The 26,659-nt window shown below is 43.4% G+C and overlaps 1 protein-coding gene across 1 annotated transcript; it reads right to left on the reverse strand.

Moving 5' to 3' along the window:
- Nucleotides 1-2,922: 2,922 nt before the first annotated feature.
- Nucleotides 2,923-26,457, reverse strand: TP53INP2 (tumor protein p53 inducible nuclear protein 2). Its single transcript, XM_069751929.1, has 4 exons — nt 26,338-26,457; nt 9,516-9,782; nt 4,313-4,622; nt 2,923-4,063 (listed from the first exon to the last, which is right to left on the reverse strand). The coding sequence occupies exons 2-4, from the start codon at nt 9,631-9,633 to the stop codon at nt 3,814-3,816; spliced, it is 678 nt and encodes a 225-aa protein (XP_069608030.1). The 5' UTR covers nt 9,634-9,782; nt 26,338-26,457; the 3' UTR covers nt 2,923-3,813.
- Between the last annotated feature and the right edge of the window lie 202 nt (nt 26,458-26,659).

Below are 26,659 nucleotides of genomic sequence, written 5' to 3' on the forward strand. Positions count from 1 at the left end.
TGTGATGGAACTTGCACACTTTAAATATAATTAATTCAATAAAATCTAGAGTTTACTATATTCTATGATTAATTGTAGGGTATCAATTTACTTTTTTTTTTTTTTCAAGTTTAGCATATATTTTACACAGCAGAAAAGCAATGCTAATTATAAGTTACACATTAATATATTAATCTTTGTGTTTTTTTTGTTTGTTTTTTTTTAAAGGAGAGAAAATATAGTTTTACAGTGGTGTCTATTTCTTAGGTTCCTTCAATAAGCAGGTAAGGGAAAGAGTAAAATAACTAAGTTTGGTACATATAAGTACACATTATAAAAGAAAAAAAATTGAAAGAGGATATTCGCACTGCTGTAATTTCAGTCCTCAATTTGCATTTTTGTCAGTGATTTTTTGGATAAAACAATGTGAAAATATAGCCAGATATTTTCTCATATGATCTGGCTTAAACTGCCACCTCCCTTTTTCACTAGAATATTCAGCAGCTTATATAATTGAAGCATGAATTTATGCTTTAACGCCACTCAAAAAGTTATGCTATCATTGCAATAATCAATTCAGTACTTGACATTAATGGGGTCATTATATAATTAAGGGAGTTGCTAAAAAAAAAACCAAAAACAAACCTTTGTTTTATGCCAGAAAGCTCTAAACTTGCCCCAGGTCTTCTTTTGAAACCACCTACTGCTCATGGATGGGATGGTAAACACTGAATGTGTCACTCTCTTCATCCATAGGAATCAAGATGGTGATGGTCACTCTTTACCTATGTGTGTGCTTTCCCGGCCCATATGGCGCATGCCCAGATACCGGCAGCAAAGTCTCCTATATCTGCATCTGCTCAAAAGTGGATAGAGCTGGGAGACAACTGAGGAAGTAGTCATGTAGGTATGTCATGAGATTGCCACCACCTTGATCCCTACTGATGTGGACAATGCCGTGGCCAGAGTTTATAGTCTTATCCTTGGGCAGAACGGGGGGCTTGAAATAAAGACCAGGAACATAGGATAGAATTTCCTTGTACAAAATACAAAAAAAAAAAAGTTTACTAGTCATACCAAACAAGTATATGAAGATGTAAGTAACATTTAGCCACCGCAACAAAATGGATAGAGAAGAGTATTATCTCTCTTGAGAAAATGGCTGCCCTTTCAGTGTCAGAGGGGGTTAGCAAAACATCTGCCACTGAAGTAAGTAAGCCAAAGATTGCTCAACAGTTACAACATGGTTAATATCCATGATAAAGTGGACTTGGAGCCTACACACTCAAGGCAGTGATTTTTAGAGCCAGGCCAATATGTAGGGCCCTTTTCAAACCAATATTAATGAAGGTTCTGTTCGACTAAGATAGGTTGTGTGTGCGTCTTAAGTAGGTACATCTCCACCAGAAATGTTACTCAAGTCATGGAGCTACACAAGTTTTGTGACATTTAAAGGAGTTTTCCCACCACAATTCTGGCAAAATACCTTCATAAATTGGGCCCATAGACTGCAGAGTCTGTGATGTCACCATTTCCAACAGAATGGATAGGCAATTGGTGAATCACCCAAAATGACTGCCTGTAGTGCGAGTAGGGAGATAAGCCTATTTCATGTCACACACATCCAGATAGCTTCCTCACTAGCTGATGGGGTCCCTGAGTCCACACAGAAATGTACACTTCTTCACACATGCACACAATTCTTCTAAAACGAGTTGACACATCATTCGCAGAAGTCCTTTATAAAAGAAAATGAAGCAAAACATCTATCGGGTAGCGGTGAGGCATCTAATGGATCACGCCAACCGTGCATATTCTCATTTGTGAAAACGCTGTCGTCAAATACTCACACATGCTTCATAGTGTTCTAAAATATGTACACGCTATTAGAGGACGTTACTCTAGTAAGCACCTTTGAAGTGATTATATACAAGTCTGTCGGGTAGGTCACTACAGGGATATAGGTTTGTTCTGTCATAACTTTGTCCGTGACACCGTCTCTGTGCTAGCGCGCTCACAAGGTTAACAGCTCTAAGAAGGTTAGTTGTACAATGTTGTATATGTGAATCCTAGGAGGAGTCTGCAGCTGCCATGATGGCTCCCTTGACAGGGCATCATACCAATACCAGTCACTAAATAGAAGCCTGAATGGCATGGGTGGAGATTGTATACTTGGACATGGTGCTGGGGCAGAGACAACAGCACCGCCCGGTATTCACCATGGCAAGTAACCACATAGCTGCTGCCATTCTATATTGTCCCCTGATCCTATTGATTTCTATGGGATCATTTCTGCATCAGAACATTTGTTGGGCCGGATCAAGAAAAGTCTGATGCAGTGTTTGATTCTTCGATGGACGTTGGAACAGTGCACAACTTTTCCATCAGTTGCATCAGGGCAATTATGCCTGAACCAGACACAACAGATATATGTACATGAACCCCAACACCATCGTTATAAATCAAGGTACACACACTGAGTACATGAGGGACATGCAATGCTTGAGCGCTGTCCTCTTACGCATGACAGGAAGGCTGCTGTAACAAATGAAGAGCCTGGACCTGGTACGGAGAGTAATCACTATGTGGCTTTTCAGTTAATACAAGGGGAAGTATAGGAAGATTTACAAAATCTTTTTTCCCTCATAAACAGCACCACTTTTGCTCCAGGTTGGGTCTAGTATTGCAGCTCTGCCCCAGTCAAGTGACTAAACTGAGGCTAGGTTAAGCTGCAATACTAGATAATGACATTGGGATCAGGCCAGTGCCATTTTAAGGAGAAGCATTTTTTTTCCTAATAGTGTTGATGCTTGTAGTATTAAAATAGGACAGTAATATATATATATATATATATATATATATAAATTAAATATATAATTGTTTGCTTAAAAAAAAAAAAAGTTAAAATATAACGGAAATAGTCAAGTAGATTTTTTTTTTTTTCGTACTCCACAATTGTTCTTACTTCATCAGTCTGAACAGCAGCCTTACGTACTAACCATCATCTCTCTCTTATTACCGTTATATCAAGTCAGGCTCATCAGAATACCCATCTGTCCCAAATCCCTTCACTCCTATCCAGTTTATCTACATCCACTTACCAACATCAACCTGCGACCACTTTCTGCTGATGCCAAGCATTGCAGGTCCCTCTGGCAAGTGAAGGGAACACATGACAACCTCACTGTACATGTTGGAAGTGTACTTGATGGTCACTTTATATCAATCTGATGTGTATGTTGCGTGCCATCACCTATGTACTCAGTGTTTATAGAGTAGACCATGTGAGGTGTAACTTGGTTCATCTGTTTCTCCTAAAAATTCATTGGAAATGGATTGTATGAGGCCTTGGCCAGGCCAGTCATAGATACCCAATTAACCTTTGGACTCATATATAACTGTACGTATTGCAACATGTCAAACCTTTGGGCACTAGAGTTTAGGGACAACATTTCTGAAATAGACAATGTTAACACGAATTACAAGAATACATTTTTGTATAATGACTAAAGTATTGGGTGTGACCATAATAACTGAACATAATGAAATAAATATATTGCCTTTCAAGGGTTCGGGTAACTTCTCAGCAAACTGTATAGATTACCTTTTCCCTCAAGAACGATGCTGGAAAATCTATGTACTTGCAGCACCCTTGGCATTGGGGTATGTTTACTACTGGGAAAACGATGAAAACAATGGGGACTGGTGGTCTTGTGCTTAGGGTAAGGGAAAAAATATATATATAGGCAAGAGACGGTATTGCCAACCCATGAGGCAGGACAGGAGAATTCTGGGTAAAGATAATGCCCATGTTCATGTAAACAAGCTAAAAGGTCAGTGGTTGCACTGGCGCTGCCTTGGTTGGCACATATAATTGCGGTGCCTCACTGCATTGCGACCCTGGAACTCCCGCGCCAGATTTTGCCTCTGTAGATTTTTACGTCCTAGCTTGCGCTTATCCACCATAGCTTTGGCGCGTTGGATCCTTGAGACTTGACCCACTTTTCCTAAAATAGCGGCTTTGGCAGCAACTGAGCTGGCATGGTGGGGTGTGCGACGCTCCACTCTGCTTTTGGACGGTGATCTGCAGAAGAGAGGGGTAGACGTTACAAGGCTTTTTCTACGACCTTATAGAAAGTATTAGGATACCTCTAAACCCATTTCTGTCTGGCGTCCCGTTTACCCCAACCTCTAGCTTCTACTCCTAGCCTATCACTCCATAATGAGGATAATTGCCTTGTTTTACCTCCAGTTTAGACACTGTACCCCACCTACTTTTTCTCCTTTGTTTTGTACAATACATATCTACATATTGTAAATGTATATTACATACCTGTCTCTGGTTATTTCATTGGTTTCTTGCTCCACCACGATGCTGCCACTGGTGATGTATACGGACATGCTGGGGTGCTCAATCAGGAGGTCTTCTAGCGGGCTGCTTCCAACCGCATTGTGGCCAGGACCCTCTGCAGTGAAACAGGGGGGAGGGGTAACGAACCAGCTCTCGTCCATCGATTGGGGTGGGTGGGGGGGTATGGACCAACCAATCCTCTCACCCAGGGAGTGTGGCAGTGGGCTGGAGTCAATGCTGTCCGTTTGGCCTTCTGCCACATCTTCCCCACTTGAGGTTAAGGTGTAGCTATCTGATATGGCCAAGGAGTCAAGTTAGGAGTGGAGGAAATGGAGGACCACACACATACAGTGTTAGAAGAAGGGGTAGGGAATGGGAAAAAGGATTGGGAAGTTATTAGTTATGAAAACCATTATAGACATTATATAGGTGTCTAGCCTTACCAATGATTTTTGTTTTGCCTATTAACTCCCATTCTTAAAATTATCTGTCTATACAAGATATGCTGCTTATAAGTTATTTGACAGGTCATACCCTTTGGTTTGGAGATATCAAGGCAAGTATAAAGTGTGCAGTTAACTGGCCATATACATATTAGATAGCTGAGCAAGTGTTTCGTTTGATGACACTTATCAGCTATTTCTTTCTCTCAAACTCCTCCACTCACGTGGAAATAAATACTGATGCAAACTATAACCTTCACTGATGTGACCTCACATGTATCTATGACATATCAGAAGGTCATTTTCACTCTATTTCTTTAGTTAGGAGGCTTCTAAGCTACGGTAACATTAGAGAATAATAGCAACACGTTTCATAACCTGTTGAAGGCCTATACAGAGAATTAGCAGAACCAGTACTGGCAATGGGAGCAAACTAATCAATTGCACATATTATTCTAACCTCGGTATCTCCAGAACAAAGGCATATTAAACAAAATCATAAAAATGTGGTCTCCACAAAATGTATTGAGCCAAATCAGTCACAAGGAAAAAAGTATTCCTGTTATAAAAGAGACAAGCACATAAAATATCTATAGCTATAAAGGGTTAAACTCAGATACTAAAAAAGGTGCCACTGTATTGTTCCCAGAACCAAAAGTTTGTGATACATATGGTCCCCGATGTCAAACTGGAGAGAAGACGTGGGAGGCAGAAGGTCTACAGCTCATATTACTGTACTTCTCAATAATGTCCTCTCCAGAAATATCAGGTGTAGTCCAACATATTGGTTCCTTAGAACCCTCAGTTTAACCCTGTATGGCAGTCTGAGGGAGCAGTCAGACTGACGTATAAATCAGAGCAGGATCAAACTTGAATTGCCCGCGGCTCTATAAAGCGGTTATGCTTGTGGTGGGACGAGCCGCCAGCCATTTCCGTGCGTTGTGATCCGATTTATATGGTCGTCTGACAGCGCCCATACATATGCTCTACTAGAGAGTGTCCACTACTGTATGTTATGGTACAAACTAGTCATTATTATTATTAATAAATATACAGCCATTCTCATACTCAACAACAGGTTGTGCCCTGCCATTTCTCCATCCCACTACCCGTGTACCCAACAAAAGAAGAGGCATGAAGTCCAACAGGCAATGCCACCTTACTGCCGCAATTGGTAGTTTGCTACCAATTGATCAGCAGGGCACACAAGCAGCAGAGCTGAGGAACAGCAGGGGCTGGAAGGGGATTATTTTATTTTTTTTTACTTTTTAATAAAGACCACCAATTTGTAACATGATATACAGTAGTGGTACAAAGTGTCTCTCTTTGATTAAACTTAAAGTGAGTTTTTTTATGCTTTAATGTCATACGGACACAGTCTATTGATTTAAAAAAAAAATTATATAGACATAGATTTTTTTTTTTTTTTTAAATCGGAGTTCTGTTTCTCTGATACACTGTTTCAAATCCTTTGCATAGATATAGCGTTAAAAATAAAATACTGTCTGCCTACAGCCCCCACTAGAGGGTGCTTAAGGGGTTGCCCCATAAAGTATATCTTAACCAATAGATCTTGGAGTATTAAGTTCCACGGTTGGATGTGTTAAAAACAAAATGTTCCTTTGCTGAGAAAATATTATAAATGAGCCCTTGTTGTCATGTATTGTTATTTTCTGTGCCCAAACGTACAGTTGCTCCAGTTCATGGACGTCACATACCACAGCTCCTGGCCAGGGGAAGAAGCATAAAAGTCACGTATGATAAGTTCCTATACAGACAAAACAGTAGGGGCTTGCAGCTGCTACTTTATCAGGTAATACATTTACTTGCCTGTTTTATCACAGGAGCAAGTGTTTATGCTGCGTCTCCAGCTTTCTGAGCTCATCATAAATCAAGTCAGTGATGTAGGAGCTACAGCAACTGCTGAGCCCATATATCATGGACTTGATTTATGATGAGGTCACAAAACTGGTACAAGGCAGAAACACTCACTCCTATGATAACACAGGCAGGGAAATGTGTTACCTGACAAAGTAGCAGCTGCAAACTCCTGCTATTTCATCTGCATACTCACATCAAAAGGGATTTCTGAATCTTTCCCTGGCCAGGAGCTGTGGCATGTACTAACCGTGAACTGGATCAGCTCTGCACAGTGAGATACAGCACATGTTAGGCTACTTTCACACTAGTTCGTCGGAACGGGCAGTCGCAAACAGTCAGCCCGACGTACAGTGTGATTCATTAGCACAACGTGGGCAGCAGATGCAGTTTTACAACGCATCCGCTGCCCACTGTGAGTTCCGGGGAGGAGGGGGCGGAGTTTCGGCCGCACATGCGCGGTTGAAAATGGTGAACCCGACGCACAAAAAAAAGTTACATTGAACGTTTTTTGTGCGTTGCGGCCGCCAAAAACACGACGCATCCGTCGCACGACGGATGTGACGTGTGGCAATACGTCGCTAATGAAAGTCTATGGAGAAAAAACGCATCCTGCGGCCAACTTTGCAGGATGCGTTTTTTTCCCCAAAACGACGCATTGCGACGTCCGTCACATGACGCTAGTGTGAAAGGGGCACATTTATCAGATCTCTGCACGCACAGGAACATTTTTTTCCCTAACATCAAATTGTGGAACTTTATTCTAAGATCAATCAATTAAAATGTGCTGTTTGTTTGTGGGGAAACCTATTCAATGTATGCGGTTATACATTGAATGCTAGACTAAAATCGTATACAGTTCCCCTTGCTCTCTCTACAGGAAACTGGAGGCAGCCAAATTTCTTTCTACTTCACTAGTTTTAGATGGTCTTTACCTTTTCGGAAAGCATATAGCAGATTTTGATTTGTTTTGGTTTTGTTTGGACTGTGATATAAAAGATAATTTATTAAAGAGTAGTAGATAGGAGATCGTAGAATTACTAAACTGTAGTCTAGCCTTGAACTTCATTCTCTTTAAGTACAGGATATCAGCTCAAAGCATATTCTGCAGCTCAGGCAAATACCGTGTTTCTCCGAAACTAAGACAAGGTAGGATTTATTTATTTTTTAAACACATGAACAACCCACATTTATTCATGAACAAGGAAAAACAAAAACATTTATTCAAACATAGTCTTATCACACACACACACGTAAATTTACATGCACTGCACATACTATCTCTTCTTCAGTTCCTCGACTTCTGCAGTTAAGGGACCTTTATGACATCATGGTCACATGAGCGTGATATCACCAAAGGTCCTTAGGCAGTCAACCTTAGAATAGAAATGCTGGGGGGACCTAAGAGTGGGGCCATGAGAAATTTCCCAGTTTACCCCCCACACCCAAAGCCATATCTGCATATCAGCCCGTCTCCTCTTTAGTTCTTTTAGACTCCTGCAGTTAAAGGATTTCTGGTGACATCATGGTCACGTGACAGTGATGTCACTAAAGGTACTTAAGAAGTTTTAACCTTGGAATAGAAACGCTAGGGGCCCTGGGCAATTGACCCTCTCTCCACCCTTAATTGTGAGTGTAACTAGTGCTTATGTTGCAAGCATACTCCAAAAATCCTGCAAAATCATGTTAGGGCTTATTTTCAGGGTAGGCCTTATCTTAGGAGAATCACGGTAGTAAGCCGACCATAGTGGCTGCTGCTTCATGCCACATCAGAGATTTTGCGTAGGTTTAGAGCTCTAATGGAGAGCAGAGCTGATTGAAACAGTGGTGGGAATGATGTCAGAATGAAGATTTCCTTCCCCTTCCCATTGGTTCTGAGCAGCCTGAATTTAATTGTTCTAATTGTGAATTTAATTGTAAAAGTTTTCTGCTTGCATCTCAAAACCAAAACCAACCTTCAATCTACTTGCAATTAAAAGAGAATCTGACAGCAGGTTTTTGGCATTTAATCTGAGTGCAGCATAACAGAGCAAGACAGCCTGATTCCAGGGATGTGTCACTTACTAGGTTCCATGCTGTCGTTTCAATACAATCAGTGTTTTATCAGCAGGAGATCACTGTAGACTAGACATAGAAGCTAACACAGTACAGCTAATCGGTATAACCCTGCCCTAACAGCGGATTGGCAGTTTGCTGACCATGTACACAGGAAACTACCAATCAGTGGTGAAGGGCGGGGTTACTCATAGCTCAGCATGTGAGCACGGCTAGATCTGCAGGAGAGGAAACAGAGATTCTATCAAACTGCATCAAGCTGTCCAGTAAGTGACACATCAATGGCATCAGAGTCTGTGCACCCACATCATGCTGCTCTCAGATTACAAAACAAATACCTACAGACAACAAAAAATGATAAGAGTTTAGTTACTCTTTAATAATTTTTTTTTATATCCAGAACCGGGAAAAATTATGGGGTACAATTCTCCTTTAAATACTGCATACTTTTGCTACTATTGAAATTGTGAGGTGTAAGAAATTTTGGATATCCTTGAGAAATATCCAGCAAGCAGTGGTAAATATTGCTACTTCCTATAGCGTCTGCTGCAGGATAAGGAACCAGGGCCAATGGCCCTTTAAATTAATAAATCCCTGCCTGGAAACTGAGATACATAGTTGTTCCCTTAGACTTTTTTTCCATAACAAAATATCATGTGCCTGAGAGCAGACGCACACAGCTCTTAGAGCTAAATTTAAGGCAGACCTCCGGAGAAGGACTCAAGGAATGTTAATTGCACCAATGGTGGAAATGCTAAGCAGTAGAAATAGGCTTGTGGAAAATTATCCTGTTATGTTGCACGTCTTACCTGGGATATCAATAATTAACCAGCCATCATCTTCCTCCTCTGATACAAAAGCTTTTGGTTCTATGGGATCACTGGCTGGTCCCTCGCTGAAGAACAGTCGGGTCAAACGTTGGAACATGGTGGAAGTGAACCTTGGAGATTGTTGGATATTATGAAAGTGGAAGTCAGAGGGGGTGTAAACAAACTGACGCTGCGTTGTAGGGTCAGCAGGGTCCTACTTGAGGCTTTGTAAACATGAGGCTTCTGTATGGCTTGGATAAAATAGCCCTGCAACAAGAAACAGAAAACTGTAACCGCCGACAACATGAAATATGGAGCTGGTCACTATGGCTGACGGCAGATGAAGGATCAGAACGCTCATTTTAGTAATTGTGACATGTATCTCACCAAAGCCCTCCTCCTAGCCAAAATCTCAACACCGTGTCCAGTATGGTTCTTTAAACAGGAGGCCCAAGCAGTGCCCAATGGAGACTATGGATAACTCACGCGACTTCCGCAGTAGTCTGACCACTACAATAGGAAAGTTTAACCCATCCCATATTACCAGTATGAATCCTATAATTACCACTGCATCCGTTTTGGGTATCAAGGTTAAATTAATCTTTTACAGTGTAAAAAAAAAAAGCAATTTGGTATTTCTATGAACATTAGCTATACATTGGTAGTTGAATGGAGCTGCAGTGACAGGCTTCAGATCCACAATAGATCTTCAGCCTCATTTGCATATAATTTCTAAAACAGATTTCTCCATAAGAGAGGAACCGACTTGCCATGTAAAAGGAATTACTGGGTTTGTCTTTGAAAGAGCTGGCGCATTTAAATAATTTGGGGTGGTGGTGGGTGAAGTCTGGTTGACAGATGCTCTTTAAAGTAAATGAAGTGAATGGGCGTGCGGTGTTCCAGTTCCAAATACTGTACTGTCACTGGCTCAAGACTAAAAGCTGATCAAAGGCATACAGGTGTTGGATACCCACTACTCGTTGGATAGGTTATCAGTATTAAACAAAATGAAAGAAATAAGCCGGAACATATGTTGGTATAAATGCGACATCTAGGTACATGTGCACACTGTGGCTACCTAGTAGACAAAACCTAAGATGCAAATAATACCCTGCAGGAAGTGGATAAAAAGTAATAGTAAATACCATAGCCTACTTAGTTGACACGGTTATCAAAAGAGCAAAAATTGCCACCCCATGTGACAAGGTGTCTAGATTTTTTTGTACAAACGGGTGTGTGTGTGTGTGTGTGTGTGTGTGTGTGTGTGTGTGTGTGTGTGTGTGTGTGTGTGTGTCCCCCTTTGTGGGCTGGGCATTTTGTCTATACATAGCTTCACACGGGCAGGTGTCTGCACAGTCGGGCCTGGATCCTGCTCTGCCCCCATCTACACCGAGTTCTTCTGACCCTGGGTGAGGTTTAATACTAGAGATTGTACCCAGTCGGGACAGTCATCCTTGTCGCGGTAGGATGGCTTTTAAGCTTTTTTTGATCACATCTGTCAACCCAGCACCCTGTGTTATTTACATGTATGTTTCATTTAATTTACTTACTGCAGGATATTTGCCAATTTAGTTTTTATCTTAGGTTATCTAGGTTATCAATAAAGTAGACCCGGACAACTCGGTTTAGCCCATTCACCACCTTGGGTTGTTCTGGATTTTAAGTTTTCATTTTTTTGCTCCCCTTCCTCCCAGAGTTAGAACTTTTTTTTCCCGACAGTATGGCCAGCCTCGGGTGGATCGCGATCATCACTAAGCCCGCATCAAACAGGGAGAGGCGACCTTGGATGTACCTATACATTTTTTATGTTAAAAGGAATCTGTCAACAGGTTTTTGCTACCACATCTGAGAGCAGCATGATGTAGAGGCAAAGATCCTAATTCCAGAGATGCACCACTTCCTGGACTGCCTGCTGCCATTTTGAGAAAGATCACGGTTTATCTGCTGCAGATCTACAAGTTCTCTAAATGCTGAGCTCTGTAACTCCACCCACCCACAGCACTGAGTAACAGTTTTCTGTGTACACTGTGCATAGGCAGAAAGCTGGTGGGGGATCAGGTTAAACAGATCACGAGGTCAAAATGACATAAGACTCCCAGTCCTACAGTGTTTTATCAGCAGGAGATAATCGCTAATTTTAATGAAACAAGCAGCCCACTAAGTGATTCTTTGCTAGAGTCAGGGTCTTTAACCCTACATGATGTTGCTCTCAGATGACAGAGGGAATCTGTCAGCAGTTTTTGCCAAGTAAAAACAATGAAGATCATTCACATCATGTGAATACTACCAGTACACAATGATACATCTGTAAGGGAAAGCTATGGCTGTTTCCTGGAATAGATTTTGAATTTAAACGCTTGTTTTACAGAATTCCCAAAGCCAAAAATATATTTACTGCAAATTGTGGAAGAAATATCAGCAAGATTATTTAGCGACATGGTATTCTTAGATTGCAGTATAAGGTCGATGTATACATAAATATATGTACGGTAGATCCAAATATAAAGTGCAATTGTATAAACACTACAATATGTCACGTAATTTCCCTCCGCTCCATGAACACAGAACATTGGTATCTTTCATTTAGGGCAAAGAGCAAGCTCCTGTAATCTCCTTACTGTCTGAGCTGTGACTGGCACAGAACCCTCCCAATACAGCAGTCACCCAACTCTCCTGTCCAGATTATTCTCAGTTCAGCACGTTTCATCCAGGACCCCCACATCCGCAGAACTGTAAGGCGCGAATGATATTTACTGTACGGGGGATCATTTGCCCCAGGAGGTTTGGATATTCTGTGCTATTGGGGGAGCTCTACAGGAGTGACAAACATGAAGACCTGGTAGAGTTCCTTGTTTATCAGGCTGCAGTACTGTAGACTACGGTTATGTTCACACAAGATGTCCATGAAGTGGATTTTCCTTCTGTGTAATACAGCACCAGCATGGTGGAGAAGATTTATAAAACGTTGTTATTTATGTGCTGCAAATGCAACTCAATTTATACAGCAAAAAATTGAATTAGAAAAAAAAAAAAAAAAGACCCAAACACTGCAGATTTTGCAGTTACTGATATTTCCATTATGGAAATTCTACCGCATATCTGACCCATATGAACATATTCCAAGACTGACCACAAATTTTTGTTGGTGGTTCCTTGAGCAGTTTGCGTGCTACAGTTTCAGTCAGAGGTTCCTCCAATGTCTGTCTTCATAGGAAAGAAGGATCTGCCAAATCCATTGTTCATCTAGTGGTAGAAGAGGAGTGTTCTAGTTTATTGAAGGTAAAATTGGCGACCAACGTTGGCCAAATTCTCATTTGTCTCATGTGCAATTTTAGCTCACCTTTTTAGAGACAAAGAACTTTGCAATTTATCTCTTATGACAATTCCTATCCATCCTCAAGAGAAAAAAAAAAAAAAAAGAGAACTTTTCAATTCTATAGTTTATCTAGATTATCTGCAAGCTAACAGTGGGTGGCCGGTCTCAGAGGCAAGGAATGCAACACCCTGCTACAGAACTTGCGCACGCTGCTCTGAAGTTGGCCGAATTGTGGATTGTTTCAGCGCCCTGCACTCCTCCAATACTACAGAGGCAAAACCACTTTCTATAGCATCAAAAAGTTAATTTCAGTTTTTCAATACAAAAAGTGAAACTCATCAGATAGTCTTTTCAAGTGTTTATTTCTGTTAATGTTGATGATTATGGCTTACAGCCAATGAAAACCCCAAAAAGTCATTATCTCAGTAAATTAAAATACTTTATAACACCAGCTTGTAAAATGATTTTAAAATTTGAAATGTTGGCCTGCTGAAATGTTCAGTAAATGCACTCAATACTTGGTCGGGGCTCCTTTGGCATCAATTTCTGCATCAATGCGGCGTGTCATGGAGGCGATCAGCCTGTTGCACTGCTGAGATGTTATGGAGGCCCAGGTTGCTTTGATAGCAGCCTTCAGCTCATCTGCATCGTTGGGTCTGGTGTCGCTCATCTTCCTCTTGACAATACCCCATGAATTCTCTATGGGGTTAAGGTCATGTGAGTGTGCTGGCCAATCAATCACAGTGATACTGTTGTACCAGGTATTGGTACTTTTGTCAGTGTGGACAGGTGCCAATTGAATGCTGCTGGAGAATGAAATTTGCATCTCCATAAAGCTTGTCAGCAGAGCAAAGCATGAAGTGCTCTAAAATATCTGGGTTGCAGACAGCGCAGACTTTGGTCTTGATGAAACACAGTGGACCTACACCAATTGAGGACATAGCTCCACAAACCACCACTACACCTCCAGCAGCTTGGATTGTGTGCCTCTCCACTCTTCCTCCAGACTTTGGGACCTTGATTTCCAAAAGTAAATTTTGCATTTCATTTGTCTGAACACAACACCTTGGACCACTGAGCAACAGTCCAGTTCTTTTTCTCCTTGGCCCAGGTAAGACGCTTCTGGCATTGTCCATTGGTCAAGAGTGGCTTGACACAAGGAATGTGACACTTGTAGCCCATGTCCTGGATACATCTGTGTGTGGTGGCTCTTGAAGCAATAATCCAGCAGCAGTCCGCTCCTTGTGAATCTCTCCCAAATTTTTGAATGGCCTTTTCTGAATCGTTTCAAGGCTGCGGTTATCCGGGTTGCTTGTGCACCTTTTTCTACCACACTTTCCTTCTCAACTTTCCATTAATATGCTTGGATACAGCACTCTGTGAACAGCCAGCTTCTTTGGCAATTACTTTTTGTGTCTTAGGCTAGGGTCACATTGCGTTAGTGCAATCAGTTTAGCGCTAGCACTAGCGGATTGCGCTAACGCAATGTTTTTTATGGGGCCGCGTTCGGGGTCGCGGTAACGTCCCCGCTCTCGCAGATCCCCGATCTGCGAGAGCGGGGAACGGACCACGGGAGCGCCTCGGACGCTGCAAGCAGCGTCCGCGGCGCGCCAGGAATCTCCGGCGCGTCGCTAGCGCGTGCCGATCATGGCACGCGCTAGTGTAGCGCGTTCCCATTAGCGTGAATGGGCGCGTTAACGGACGCGTTGCACGGCGTTAATTTTGCCGTGCAACGCTGTCCGTTTAACGCGGTCCCATAACGCAATGGGAACCCAGCCTTACCCTCCTTGTGGAGTGTGTCAGTGACTGCCTTCTGGACATATGTCAAGTCAACAGTCTTCCCCATGATTGTGGAGCCTACTTAGACTACGGGACCTTTTTAAATGCTTAGGAAGCCTTTGCAGGTGTTTTTGTTAATTATTCTAATTTACTGAGATTTTGGGGTTTTCATTGGCTGTAAGCCATAATCATCAACATTAACGGAAAAACACCTGAAATAGATCACTCTGTTTGTAATGACTATAGATGAGTTACACTTTTTGTATTGAAGAACTGAAATAAATTAACTTTTTGATGATATTCTAATTTTTATTCAGATGTGCTTGTTTATGTATATTTTTCTATTGTGGATTTCCATGTAGAAGAAGTACAACAGAAATATTTGCAGGAGTTTGAGTACACTGCATGGATAAAAGAATGCATGTAATGTGACAGTCCTAGAATTGCTCGAACTGGAAAGTGGCATTCCACTCCATGTAGGAGACAGGCTGAGAAGTTATGGTCATAGGGCCAGAATTCTGGCATAAAAAGCTTTGAACAGTAGCACAGTTTACAGCAATTCGAAGCTGTACTAACATTTTGTGACTTTTGGTGTTCTCATTTTCACCTTGCTCCATCCAAGTGAATGGATAAATACAACCCAACCCCTTTGGGCTGCACAGAGTGGATCCAGATAAGCAGGTACGGACTGGGGCTGAAATTCAGCTCTGGCATTTGAAATCACACAGGCCCATGCTGTCCGCGTCCCAAGCCTGGATGGAGGAAGGCTAGATTTACTACAAGACCAATATTTCTATTGATACCCGTGACCTGCTGGAGTAAGTGATGGAGTCAGCGAATTTGTGCTCAGTCACAACTTTTAACAGTATGGGTATCTTGAGAGCACCGATTCTGTTAACAACATAGCAGACAAGGCAGCCCACAACCAGACAGGCCCTTCTGGCATATGCCAGATGACCAGTCCGGCCCTGCAGATAAGCCACATGATGGGTAAAGAACCAAGGGTATGGGTTGGTTTTATTTGTACAGGGTACTTTGCTCTAGACTTGTAGTTATTCTGCATTTGTCTTACTCTCCACCCAATACCTGGTGTTTTTCCCTACTAACATGATGATTATGCACTTTATTACATGATGGATGTGGTAATTTCTGGTTGACACACAGTTTCTCTACCTAGTTTTCCTGCTAAACATTTAATCGTTATTGTTGTACTTTTGTTTGATTATGTGACTCAAATTTTCATGGAATAAATTTATACCATTTTAGTACCTTGTGGACGTGGGCTACACTTTTTCTCTCTTGTTCTTTGCGTAAAGAACCAAGTGAATGGATTTGGGGCGGGACAAGATGACTGCTGCTCAAATTTAGAACGAGTGGCATTGTTTGCTATGCCACAAATGTTACTCCAGGATTAAAGAGGTGGCACATGTTACTTCTCCAATGGTCCCGATTCTTGAAGAGGCATACACCACTTCATGAATCAGGATGTTCTTACCCGAGAACACCCTGTGTACAACACCGGTCTTGCTAAATTCAGGCCCACAGAATGTACAAAGTTGTCATACGACCCTTCACCTAAATATGTATATCTGCACAAACACAATAGAGGAATAGCCCAGGGGCACAATTACAGGTGACCTCTGCACTACATTACATGCATCAAATACAAAGAACTGCAAAGGTGGGGATTGTCACTTTTTAGCAATGGCTTAAAGACCTATTTAAACCCCACTGTCACAGTCTTTACGTTGGATTAACATCACACCAGCTCACCTACTAGTTTTTGCAGTTGAACCCACAGTTATGCCCATTTCGATGAACTCAAACATACAAGGTGTTGAAATTGTGGAAGCACATCACATGTTAAATTGATTTACATGTGACATCTTTCATATTCCGAATTTGAGAGTTCTCCATCCAACCTCATCCCACAATGTCTCAATCTCAGGCCTCACAATAAACCCAGATTAATTATTAGCCCTTCAGACAGTGACATTGTCATTAGCTGTTAACAGCCAACTAAGATTTGGTAGCCCCCATAATGAGATAGACATCAGCCAAAACATGGCTAGGCCAACAGCCATCTCTGTCAAGTTCTCCTGTATTCTCTATAAGTGACCCACTGCCAGACTCTTCTTATGTCACTCTACATCATCTGTTGGGAAACAGTTGGGAGGCCCCCATAAACATTAAAATGTTGTCCGAGCTCGCCATTTTCTGCAGGTTTGAGCAATTTGGACTTTACCCCTCTCACTTTTTATATTTCTCTTATCTCCTGATAAATGCCCTGATGAACTTCTGGAGGACACCACATTTCTTGGTGTGGTTGCATTAACAATATTTAACATGGTGTAGTTCACATATTGTAGATTTTAGAAGTCCTTCTCTTCAATGCAAAAAATGCACTTTTCTCATCTCCGGTCCTTAAAAGCCTTGAATAGCTAAACATATCCAGCATGTAGACACAAGGAAGAGGGGGGGGGGGGGGGGGGGAATGTCTATCCTTCTAAAGAATCAACTCACCTTACCATTCACTCTTTGAGCAAATCTCAATCTACACTCAACATAAACTTGTGCGTGTGCACGAGAGCAGGAGTGGGTATTAAACAGAGACCCTGCCTTCTATAGACTATAGACTATATAACACTGTCGCTCGTCTCCTAGTTGCATAGGTTTAAAAAAAAAAAAAAAAAAAGGCTGGGGTCCACAAAGTTTAACTTTTCTCCACCAGTTATACATTTTTATTGCCAGAATATTTTGGGAAAAACATCTAGCTCCTTTGTAAACCCTCATATAGCATTTACCATTACTACCTATTGCAGTAGGGCATTCCAGTCTGATTACAAGAACCCTTTCCTATTTAACTGGTGCAGGCTCACTTTTGACAATTGCCTCTATTTGTCTCTATTCGTGCACAGAGTTCAGTTCCAACTTTAAACAAATTTACTTGAATCCATCCTCAGCACGTCCAGATAAGTCACAGCATTGACAAGGGAATTCACACAGTATGCATCCTTCAGTTTCCCTGTGCTTCTCGTATCGTCTCCCGGTATGCTCCCAGGTTGTACTGTCTGGTTCGGTACTGCAGCGTCCTCCCTGTCCGGCTCAACTACTTTCAAGAATTCCCTAGTCCGTTTCGCACCAGACATAAGGGCATCTGCCCACGTAGTAAGAAGCCACATCTTCGAGCGACCTGCATTTCTGTTCTGCTCCTGGATGACTGGGCTAGCACTTGAACGTTGCGTGGCCCACTGAATAGCTGGGGGCTCCTTTGCCCGTCTGCCTTGTCTGGGATCCCTGGCTCGACTGACTATAATCAGGAAATACTCCTGTGTTACACACAGATGGCCCCTCCTATGTTAACTAGTTTCTAATCTAAGTTTCTATCTCATTGTTTCTATATTGCCCTCCTCTAGTGGGCTAACTTGAGTACTGCACTCTATCTACACAGGACACATACATAGCAGCATCAGGTAAATAACATTATGAACATAGCAGCACTAGATATTCAAACATACTCAATCAACACGGGACCCAGAGAAGGGTGGGTGATCTTTACAGTCTTTGCAACCCCTTACACATACATATAAATGAGATTGTGCCTCAGAGGCACATTTTCCCCAAGCCCAACATTTCTAACCTCTCATTTATTTCTAAACTATTCCAAGTAATAAGCAAGCTGCCCAACTTCCAAATATCCTTTTTAAAATGTGAAGCCTCATTCCAAACGAAGCACCAATCCCAAGGACATGTTCATATTGGGTGGACTTATCCTAAAATAGTTTGATTTTGGTCTAGAATTGGTGATATGATACATACCGTAACTTTCATCCATGGTGACCCCCTGGGTTCCTCATTTTATTCTACTAGCTGCCAAACATACAATTGCTCACTGATGGGGGGGGGGGAACTGGGGAAAAAGTGTCCCTCTTAGGCCAGTGACACATTAGCGTTTTCAGGAGCTGCGGACTTCCTCCGTGAAGCCCCGCCCTCGGCGGCACCTCCACCGCTAGCTCCGCCTACTTCTGCATGCGGCCTGCGTACCTATCTTTAACATTACGTACGCAGGTCCGCATGCATCGTTTTGACGATGCGGCAACCAGCGTAGGACACAGCTTGTAGCAATTTTTTTTCCTCCGCATCGTCAAAACGACGCATGCGGAAGCATCCGCATACAGCCGCACGACCTGCATACCTAATGTTAAAGATAGGTACGCAGGCCACATGCAGAAGTAGGCAGAGCTAGCGGCCGAGGCTTCACGGAGGAAGTCCGCAGCTTCTCAAAATGCTAGTGTGAAGCTAGCCTAGAACGATGACAAATTACTTAAAGTTTACCAACCTTGGATTGACTACACCCATTCTCATCTGTCTTCTCGCATTGCCCTGACCTTATACATTAACTATACATGTTTCCTCTTCATCTTGACAGCAATATGTGAATCTGGCCATGTTCTGCTCAGGATACGGGTGGTAGGTGATCTTAAATTGATATAATAAGATTAGGTATGGTACGCCATGTACTCAGAAGACACTCAGCTGTGCCGTGTCCACAAAGCTGCTGGCCTTGGCATAAGCCTCCATATATGAAAGGGTAGACTAAGAACGTCTAAAATTAGAATCCTGCCCTGTATTAAACATCTACCTGACAGGGTTGGAACTGCATTACGTTGCATGTCTTATGGCCAAGAAGGAAATATCCAGTGTTTTGACTAGCTAAAGAAAAGGCCATGCCCGAGAGTCATGTCATAGGACAAGAAAGGTCGGCACAAGGTGGTGTCACAACCTTATCCATCTACCCATATATTCAAAAGTCAAATCCGCATTTCAGCATTCATCAGCCTGATTCTTTTTTTTCTTTTTTTTTTTTTTGGGGGGGGGGGGGGGAGGGAGTTTCAAAATAGACAGCTAAGATTAAATACTAACTGCAATTAGACACTACCACTACTAGAGAGAGAAGAGCTTGCTGCATACGGACTCGTTATTGAGCTCAATGTATAAACCGTGTGCAGAAAGCGCTCTCTAGTGGTTACTGCAAGCAGAAAGATGTCAAGAAGCTCTGTGAATAGTTGCCTGGAAGCTCTTTGCAGGCCTTCCATGGACAGGGTGTGCCTTGGCCTTTAACACCTATACAAGGAAATAGACTTACACTGGGGCCCCTACGTTGTGTCCTCGGAATGGTTGATGGACGGTAGAGAGGATTGGCAGAGTACGGTAAGGAAGCCTAGTTAATAATAAGAGGTCAGGAGAACAGTCAAAATATGAACGAAGGTCGGCAAAAGGAATCAATTTAGCTGGGCGGTGAAGTAGAAAAAGGAATGAACCAGGGTAGAAGAACATAACTGGCAAATAGAGGTAGGAAGCCAAGGGTTTCAATAATGTGAGCCCCACCCACAGGAGTTAGTTAGATAATAAAGTTCAGGAGTATACCCCATATCCAGTGTAGGACTGGGGTGCCAAGGGCCCACCAGTAACATTGACATGGGGGGGGAGCACTTTTCACCTGCATACAAAAATTACATTTCCCTGGTTCACAAATTTACCTAATTCTCTATATAATGAACTGGGTAGTTTGGTTAATGAATGAGATGCTGCTTTTTTCTGTATGGAGTGAATTATGACAAGTACTGCCCATACAGTGGGGTTGGAGGCCCAGATCTGCAGAGGGTCCCACCGGGGGGATTCCCCTATTCCACTATGGGCCACTCTGAGCCTGCCCATATCCCCTGCCTGGAGGACAGCACTAGTCCCAGAATATCAACTCAAAATGCTGCATTGTCACCCAGCATTGCCAGTAAAAAGGAGCAGCGATATCCAGTGACAGAAGCAGAGGGAGTGAGCACACAGATTGAATGCAATAAATTATTATTATTATTATTATTATTAATGAATAGAATAATTTATGTTTAAGAAGTTCTCACCCCCAAAAAAAGTTATGCTAAGAAATTGATCAGCATGGTACAGTATTTTTAATGTGAATGGTGTTCAAGATAGGCATTGACTGTAAGAACAGAAACGCGTGTCTCAGCATGGATGTGAAATTGCGTTCTCACATCATGGTTAAAATTGGTGGCCTAGTTTTAAAGCCCTTTTAGGCTTCTTTCACACTTCCGTCGGTATGGGGCCGTCGCTAAGTGTCGGCGCGACGTACCGACGGACGTTGTGAAAATTCGGCACAACGTGGGCAGCGGATGCAGTTTTTCAACGCATCCGCTACCCATTGTAAAGTCCCGGGGAGGAGGGAGCAGAGTTCCGACCGCACATGCGCGGTTGGAAATGGCGGATCCAACGTACAAAAAACGTTCCCTTGAACGTTTTTTCGATACGACGGTCCGCCAAAACACGACGCGTCCAGTGCACGACGGACACGACGTATGGCTATACGTCGCGATCCGTCGGCAATATAAGTCTATGGGCAAAAAACGCATCCTGCGGGCAACTTTGCGACGGAGGCCAAAAGACGCAAGTGTGAAAGAAGCCTTAGACGAGTCGATAATGAGTAACGAGTGTTGGTTAGGCCTCATTCACACATCCGGTCCTCACGTATGAGAAAAACGGACCAATTATTTGGATAAGAGATTGGTCCGAGTGTCAATATTTTTCTCGTATGCAAAAAAATAAAAATAAATAATGTCTATGCGATTTTCCACAGGCCACAAAAAATTACTTTCAGGTGAATGGCCCCATTTACAGGTACAAGTGCTAGCCGTGAAAATAAGACAGCTAAATGAGCCCTTGAAATGTGTGTAACCATACTCGCAAACGAGCAAGCACTTGTTCAACATGTGATTAGATCGTTCATATCGGCATTAAAATCATCATTCTCAGCAGCACATCAATAAGGAGGATAACCTATCAGCACAGAATGATCACATAACTTGTCTTATATAGAATGCTAGTCGGCCTCCTACACAGGTCACTAAATGGTAGACGCAAAGCACCCGTAGGCCATGTTCACACGTTGCGTTTTTGGTGCATTTTTTTCCTGGAGGCAAAATCTGCTCTTTAGGCAGTAAAGAAGCTGCTTACAAACAGCGGGTTTTACTGCTTTTTTATTGTTTCTTCTGTTTGCTGATAAAGTTTAGTGCCCGAAAAAAAAAAAAAAAAAAAACAACATGATTCAACTTCCTTTGCACCAAAAGCGCAGCAAAGCATGATACCTGCGATTTTTGCTGCATTTTTTGTTTTGTTCTTGCACTTAGGCGGTTTCACATTAGCGTTTGCATGAGCTGCGGACTTCCTCCCTGACGCCCCGCCCTTGGCCGCACCTCCGCCGCTAGCTCCACCTATTTCTGCATGCGGCCTGCGTACCTATCTTTAACATTAGGTATGCAGGTCGTGCGGCTGTATGCGGATGCTTCCGCATGCGTCGTTTTGACGATGCGGCGACCAGCGTAGAACGCAGCTTGTAGCAATTTTTTTCTCCGCATCGTCAAAACGACGCATGCGGCAGCATCTGCATACAGCCGCACGACCTGCATACCTAATGTTAAAGATAGGTACGCAGGCCGCATGCATAAGTAGGCGGAGCTAGTGGCGGAGGTGCGGCCGAGGGCGGGGCTTCACGGAGGAAGTCCGCAGCTCATGCAAACGCTAATGTGAAACTAGCCTAACTCATTGAAAAAACACTGCAAAAATCATGAAAGAAGCGACATGCTGCAGTTTGTAAAAATGCAGCAGTTTTCCAATTCAGTCAGGAAAAAAAACAATGTGTGTGCATGAGATTTCTGAAATCCCATAGCTTTTGCTGGTGCTCTAAAACGCAGCTTAAAATAAAAATAAAGAAAAAAAGCCTGCAGCAACATTTTCCTTAGAAATCATTCACAGGACCTGGTCCAGCAGCACAGGTCCTTATGGTCATGGGGCTTCAGTGAGGCCCCACCTTCCTAAAAGTTTGTAGGCCAAGTTTTTTCCTCACTTTACTTTTTTTCTCTCTCCACATTAACCTAGGAGAAAAAAAATAAATAAATGTACACAAGGCGCACACAGGTACCTTATGTACCCACCAAAGCCTACTTGAGCCTTATCATGGAGCAGCATACAGCACTATGGATAAAGCCTTATGTAAGCGGAGATACTGAAACCTGACACTGGCCTAGTGTGAATCACACAGCTGAGGGATTGCCGCAATACTGACAGCAAGGCAGAAATACAAGCATAGCCGAAAGATGCACTATTCATAAAAATTAAAGGTAATCTGTCAGCAACATCTACCCCCAAAAATCTGAATATATAAGCAGGTCTTTGAAAGCGAAATCTATGAAGAAATAGGGGAAACAAAAGGTAAATGTAAAAAATGCTTGTATTGTACAGTCCAACCATAACCTACTAAATAGGGTGTTCACATAACGCTGCATGAACCGGTCACCACCAGTATTAGTACACTACAGATACAGAGGGCTATTAAGTGCATGGAGGGTGTAAACATTCGAGGGTCCCAATTTGGAGGAAACGTAGCTAGTTAGATAAGTGAGGTAATGCAGTAGGCCAGTATAAAGAAATGCGTTTTTCAGCCACACTTAAAACTGTAGGTATTGGAAACTAAGAATTGTTCTGGATAATGCATTCCAGAGAAGTGGTGCAGCACGCGAGAAGTCTTGGAGTTGGGAGTGGGAGGTTCAGATTGAGGATGTTAGTCTTAAGTCATTAGCAGAATGGAGGGCACAAGTAGGGTGGTAGACAGATGAGGGAGGAGATGTAGGGTGGTGCTGAACCGTGGAGCTCTTTGTGGGTGAAAGTGATACGTTTATATTGGACTCTGCAGCAGATGGGCAACCAGTGCAACGACTGGCACAGGGAAGATACATCGGTGTAGTGGTTGGAGATGTACATGATTCTAGAGGCTACATTTAGGGAAATCTGTATTTGCATTCACACGCAAATGACGGGTTAGGTGCTCTGGGGAGGACAGAGCATTTCCCGAGCCTCAGCCTTCTAAAAATTGTTTCCTTACATAGCACCCACCTTTTTAAAGCTTGACTGATAGCTCAATCACTTTATGACATCAGACAGGAAACTATCAAACAAGCTGAAAAGGTTGGTGCTCAGCAGGAAAAGAACCTCAGGAGTCAGAGGTTTGGGAAGTGCTCTGTCACGCCCAGTGCACTTAATGTCATAATATTATTATTATTCATTTTTATAGCGCCATTTATTCCATGGCTCTTTACATGTGAAAAGGGGCAAATATAGACAAATACAATTAAACATGAGGAAAAAACAAGGCACACAAGTACATAAGGAGGGAGGACCCTGCCCATGAGGGCTCACAGTCTGCAGGGGATGGGTGAGGATACACTATGAGAGGGTAGAGCTGGTAGTGCGGCAGTGCAATAGGTTGAGAGTTACTGCAGGCTTGTTGGAAGAGGTAGGTCTTCAGGCTCTTTTTGAAGGTTTCTATGGAAGGCGAGAGTCTGATGTGTTGTGGTAGAGAATTCCAGAGTATGGGGTGATACGCGGGAGAAGTCTTGGATGCGGTTGTGGGAGGAAGAGATGAGAGGAGAGCAGAGGAGGAGATCTTGAGAGGATCGGAGGTTGCGTGTAGGTAAGTACCGGGAGACCATGCCACAGATGTATGGAGGAGACAGGGTGTGGATGGCTTTGTATGTCATTGTAAGGGTTTTAATGTGAATTAAAACACCGATTTCTCAGAAATGTAGCAAAAGATAGAAGAAATGAAAAACGTCGAGGTATTTAGTTTTCAAAGACCTACATGCCCATATATGCGGTTTGGAGAGTGTGCGTGCGTGTTTTGATCTTACTGGCAGATTCCTTATAAGCTTGATCTACAGAAGACTCAGAATTCCAGTGATCTGTACACAACACACACACATACAAGCAGAGCTCACTTGTTTACAGGCGGCTCCAGAGCAACGATTCGGGCCTAGCCTATGTCAACAACTTCACCACAGTCCACCTGCTTGGAGCTGTTTGCTTTACAGCAAAGGAATGTAATGACTGTTACCGAGACGCAAAATTATTAACCATGTCTGTACCAACCGGAGTTAGGGACACATTATATAAGAGCAATCAGACGCATTACGCACATCACAAATATTCAGGGACAGCCTGAACCCCACCACCACCACCACCCTGGAGCTGATGCTGATCTACAAACTTCTCCAGGGCACCAAGCGTCCTGATACAAGCTCCAACTTGCGAGACGGATTGAGCAATGGTGTCCGAATACAGGACAGTAAGTTACTGACACCACAGGACACCTGTACTTGAGCGTTCGCTCCACAATGTCAAGTCCGCTGCTCCAGCAAAGTAGGGTCTGAAAGGTAAACAGCTTTATTTAGAGGAGCAGGGGGTTATTCTCAGCACATCCTCGAAGTTCAGTGGAGGACAGGCACAGACGGTGTGACGTTCAATGTCATATGCAAATGAGACACACGTCACCGGATTCTTCCCTGTGAAATATAAGGAAGGCGGATGCCGTTTATAGCTGGAGCTGCGCGGATAAACTTTATATAGAAATGTCTGCAGCAATGCAAGTGCCCCCGCAATGCCCCCCACCAGCAGTACGGTTATTATGGCACGCGCCTTACGACTCTTCCCACTGATTTACTTCGCCCCTCCTCTAACTTTTTCCAAGTCGTCTGTTTACAAGTTAACGACATATGTCTCCGACCTGGGGAATATGCATCATATAATAATCCTGACATCGTACGATCGTCATTAATGCTGACCTAAATATGTGCCCTGGGCATCCCGCATTCATTATCTGTCACAGGCTGTAATCTCCCATCATCTACATAGCAGGGATGAGGCTGCTGGAGGGCCATACTATTAACCCCTTGCTACCCCAGAGGGAAGACGCCGGGACAGTACCCAGCTCACGGACAGCACAGGTCCTATAGGGCATGAGGCGGAGATCCACACACGACACCTGGCAGGAATTCAGATTTCCATAGAAGGAATGACATTTCAAGAAGATTTCGCCCGCAGATCGCACCCCACCCCCTGTATACAGCACCCTGGGCGGCTAATCAGACCCGGATTATACATCTGCATACATACAGGCCTGGGGAGAAGAAGAAGAAAGGGAAGATGGGGCGAGCAGGTTTCAGGGACATTAGTGTCCTCCATAGCACTGGCAAAATAGGACCTGCTAACCTCTTCCCTGCCAGCAGTAATAATAATGGAGGGAGGGGGAGTCATAAGGAGGATGAGGAGAGGATAAAGAGGAGGAGAGAGGGGGAGGGAGAGGTACAGATGGAGGAAAGATGATCAACTACAGGGACAGGCGAGAAGGGAGCAGGACAGGAGCGCACAATAGGGCAGACCCAGGAAAGCAGCGGACAAAGAGCCCCCCTGACTGCCACAGGGAAGTCAGCACAATGCACCACATACAGCCAATAAACCCCCATCAGTGTTCTCTGCTGTCAGCCACGCACCGTACATAGGGTTAATTCACAAACATGTCCTTTCCTCGTCCCCTCCCCCACCCTTCTCTGTCCATTGTCACCTGTGACAACATCTGGTGCTCAGCCAGTGACGTCACGTTGTAATAAATACATATATATTACCAGCATCTAGGCACACACATACTCTGTGCGGGGGTTTAACCCTCTCCAGCCCATCCCCTGGCAGCCATAGATTAACCCCTGCATCGCCTTAGGGGCTACAGTGGAAAGTTCAGCTGTAGGTGAGAGAAATACAACCATTCTTCCCATCCGTAGCTGGAATACCAGGGCCGGGGTCAGCAGCAGCAGCAGCAGCAGCACTCACCTTCCCGTGCAGCAGTCAGTGGATCCAGGCACAGCCAATGTACAGAAGGCCAGCTGAGGTAGGTGCACAGCGCTGACACAGGACGGGCTCTGCCGGCTCATCTCACGGCTCAGTCATTAGAATAGCCTCAACAGCTGACAGCTACGTCACTGGCACGGCCCCGCCTCCATGCCTGACGTCACGCTCTGCAGTTTAAACTGCTGGGGGGAGGGGCCTGGTGGGTACGCTGCGGTGACGTCATGGCGGTGGGAGCGCAGGACGGGGCTTGTGGTCACCATTGGATCCGCTATTTGGGCAAACAGGGGAGAACATGCAGACTCCC

Source organism: Ranitomeya imitator, chromosome 2 (assembly GCF_032444005.1).
Source record: "Ranitomeya imitator isolate aRanImi1 chromosome 2, aRanImi1.pri, whole genome shotgun sequence".
Classification (NCBI taxonomy): Eukaryota; Metazoa; Chordata; class Amphibia; order Anura; family Dendrobatidae; genus Ranitomeya; species Ranitomeya imitator.

What these genes read in the sequence shown, in the direction of transcription:
- TP53INP2 (XM_069751929.1), bottom strand. Translation starts at nt 9,633, where the DNA reads ATGTTCCAACGTTTGACCCGACTGTTCTTCAGCGAGGGACCAGCCAGT. An exon ending in GTTAATTATTGATATCCCAG is followed by an intron (nt 4,623 to 9,515) that starts GTAAGACGTGCA and finishes TGGCCATATCAG; the next exon opens with ATAGCTACACCTTAACCTCA. An exon ending in AATGAAATAACCAGAGACAG is followed by an intron (nt 4,064 to 4,312) that starts GTATGTAATATA and finishes TCTCTTCTGCAG; the next exon opens with ATCACCGTCCAAAAGCAGAG.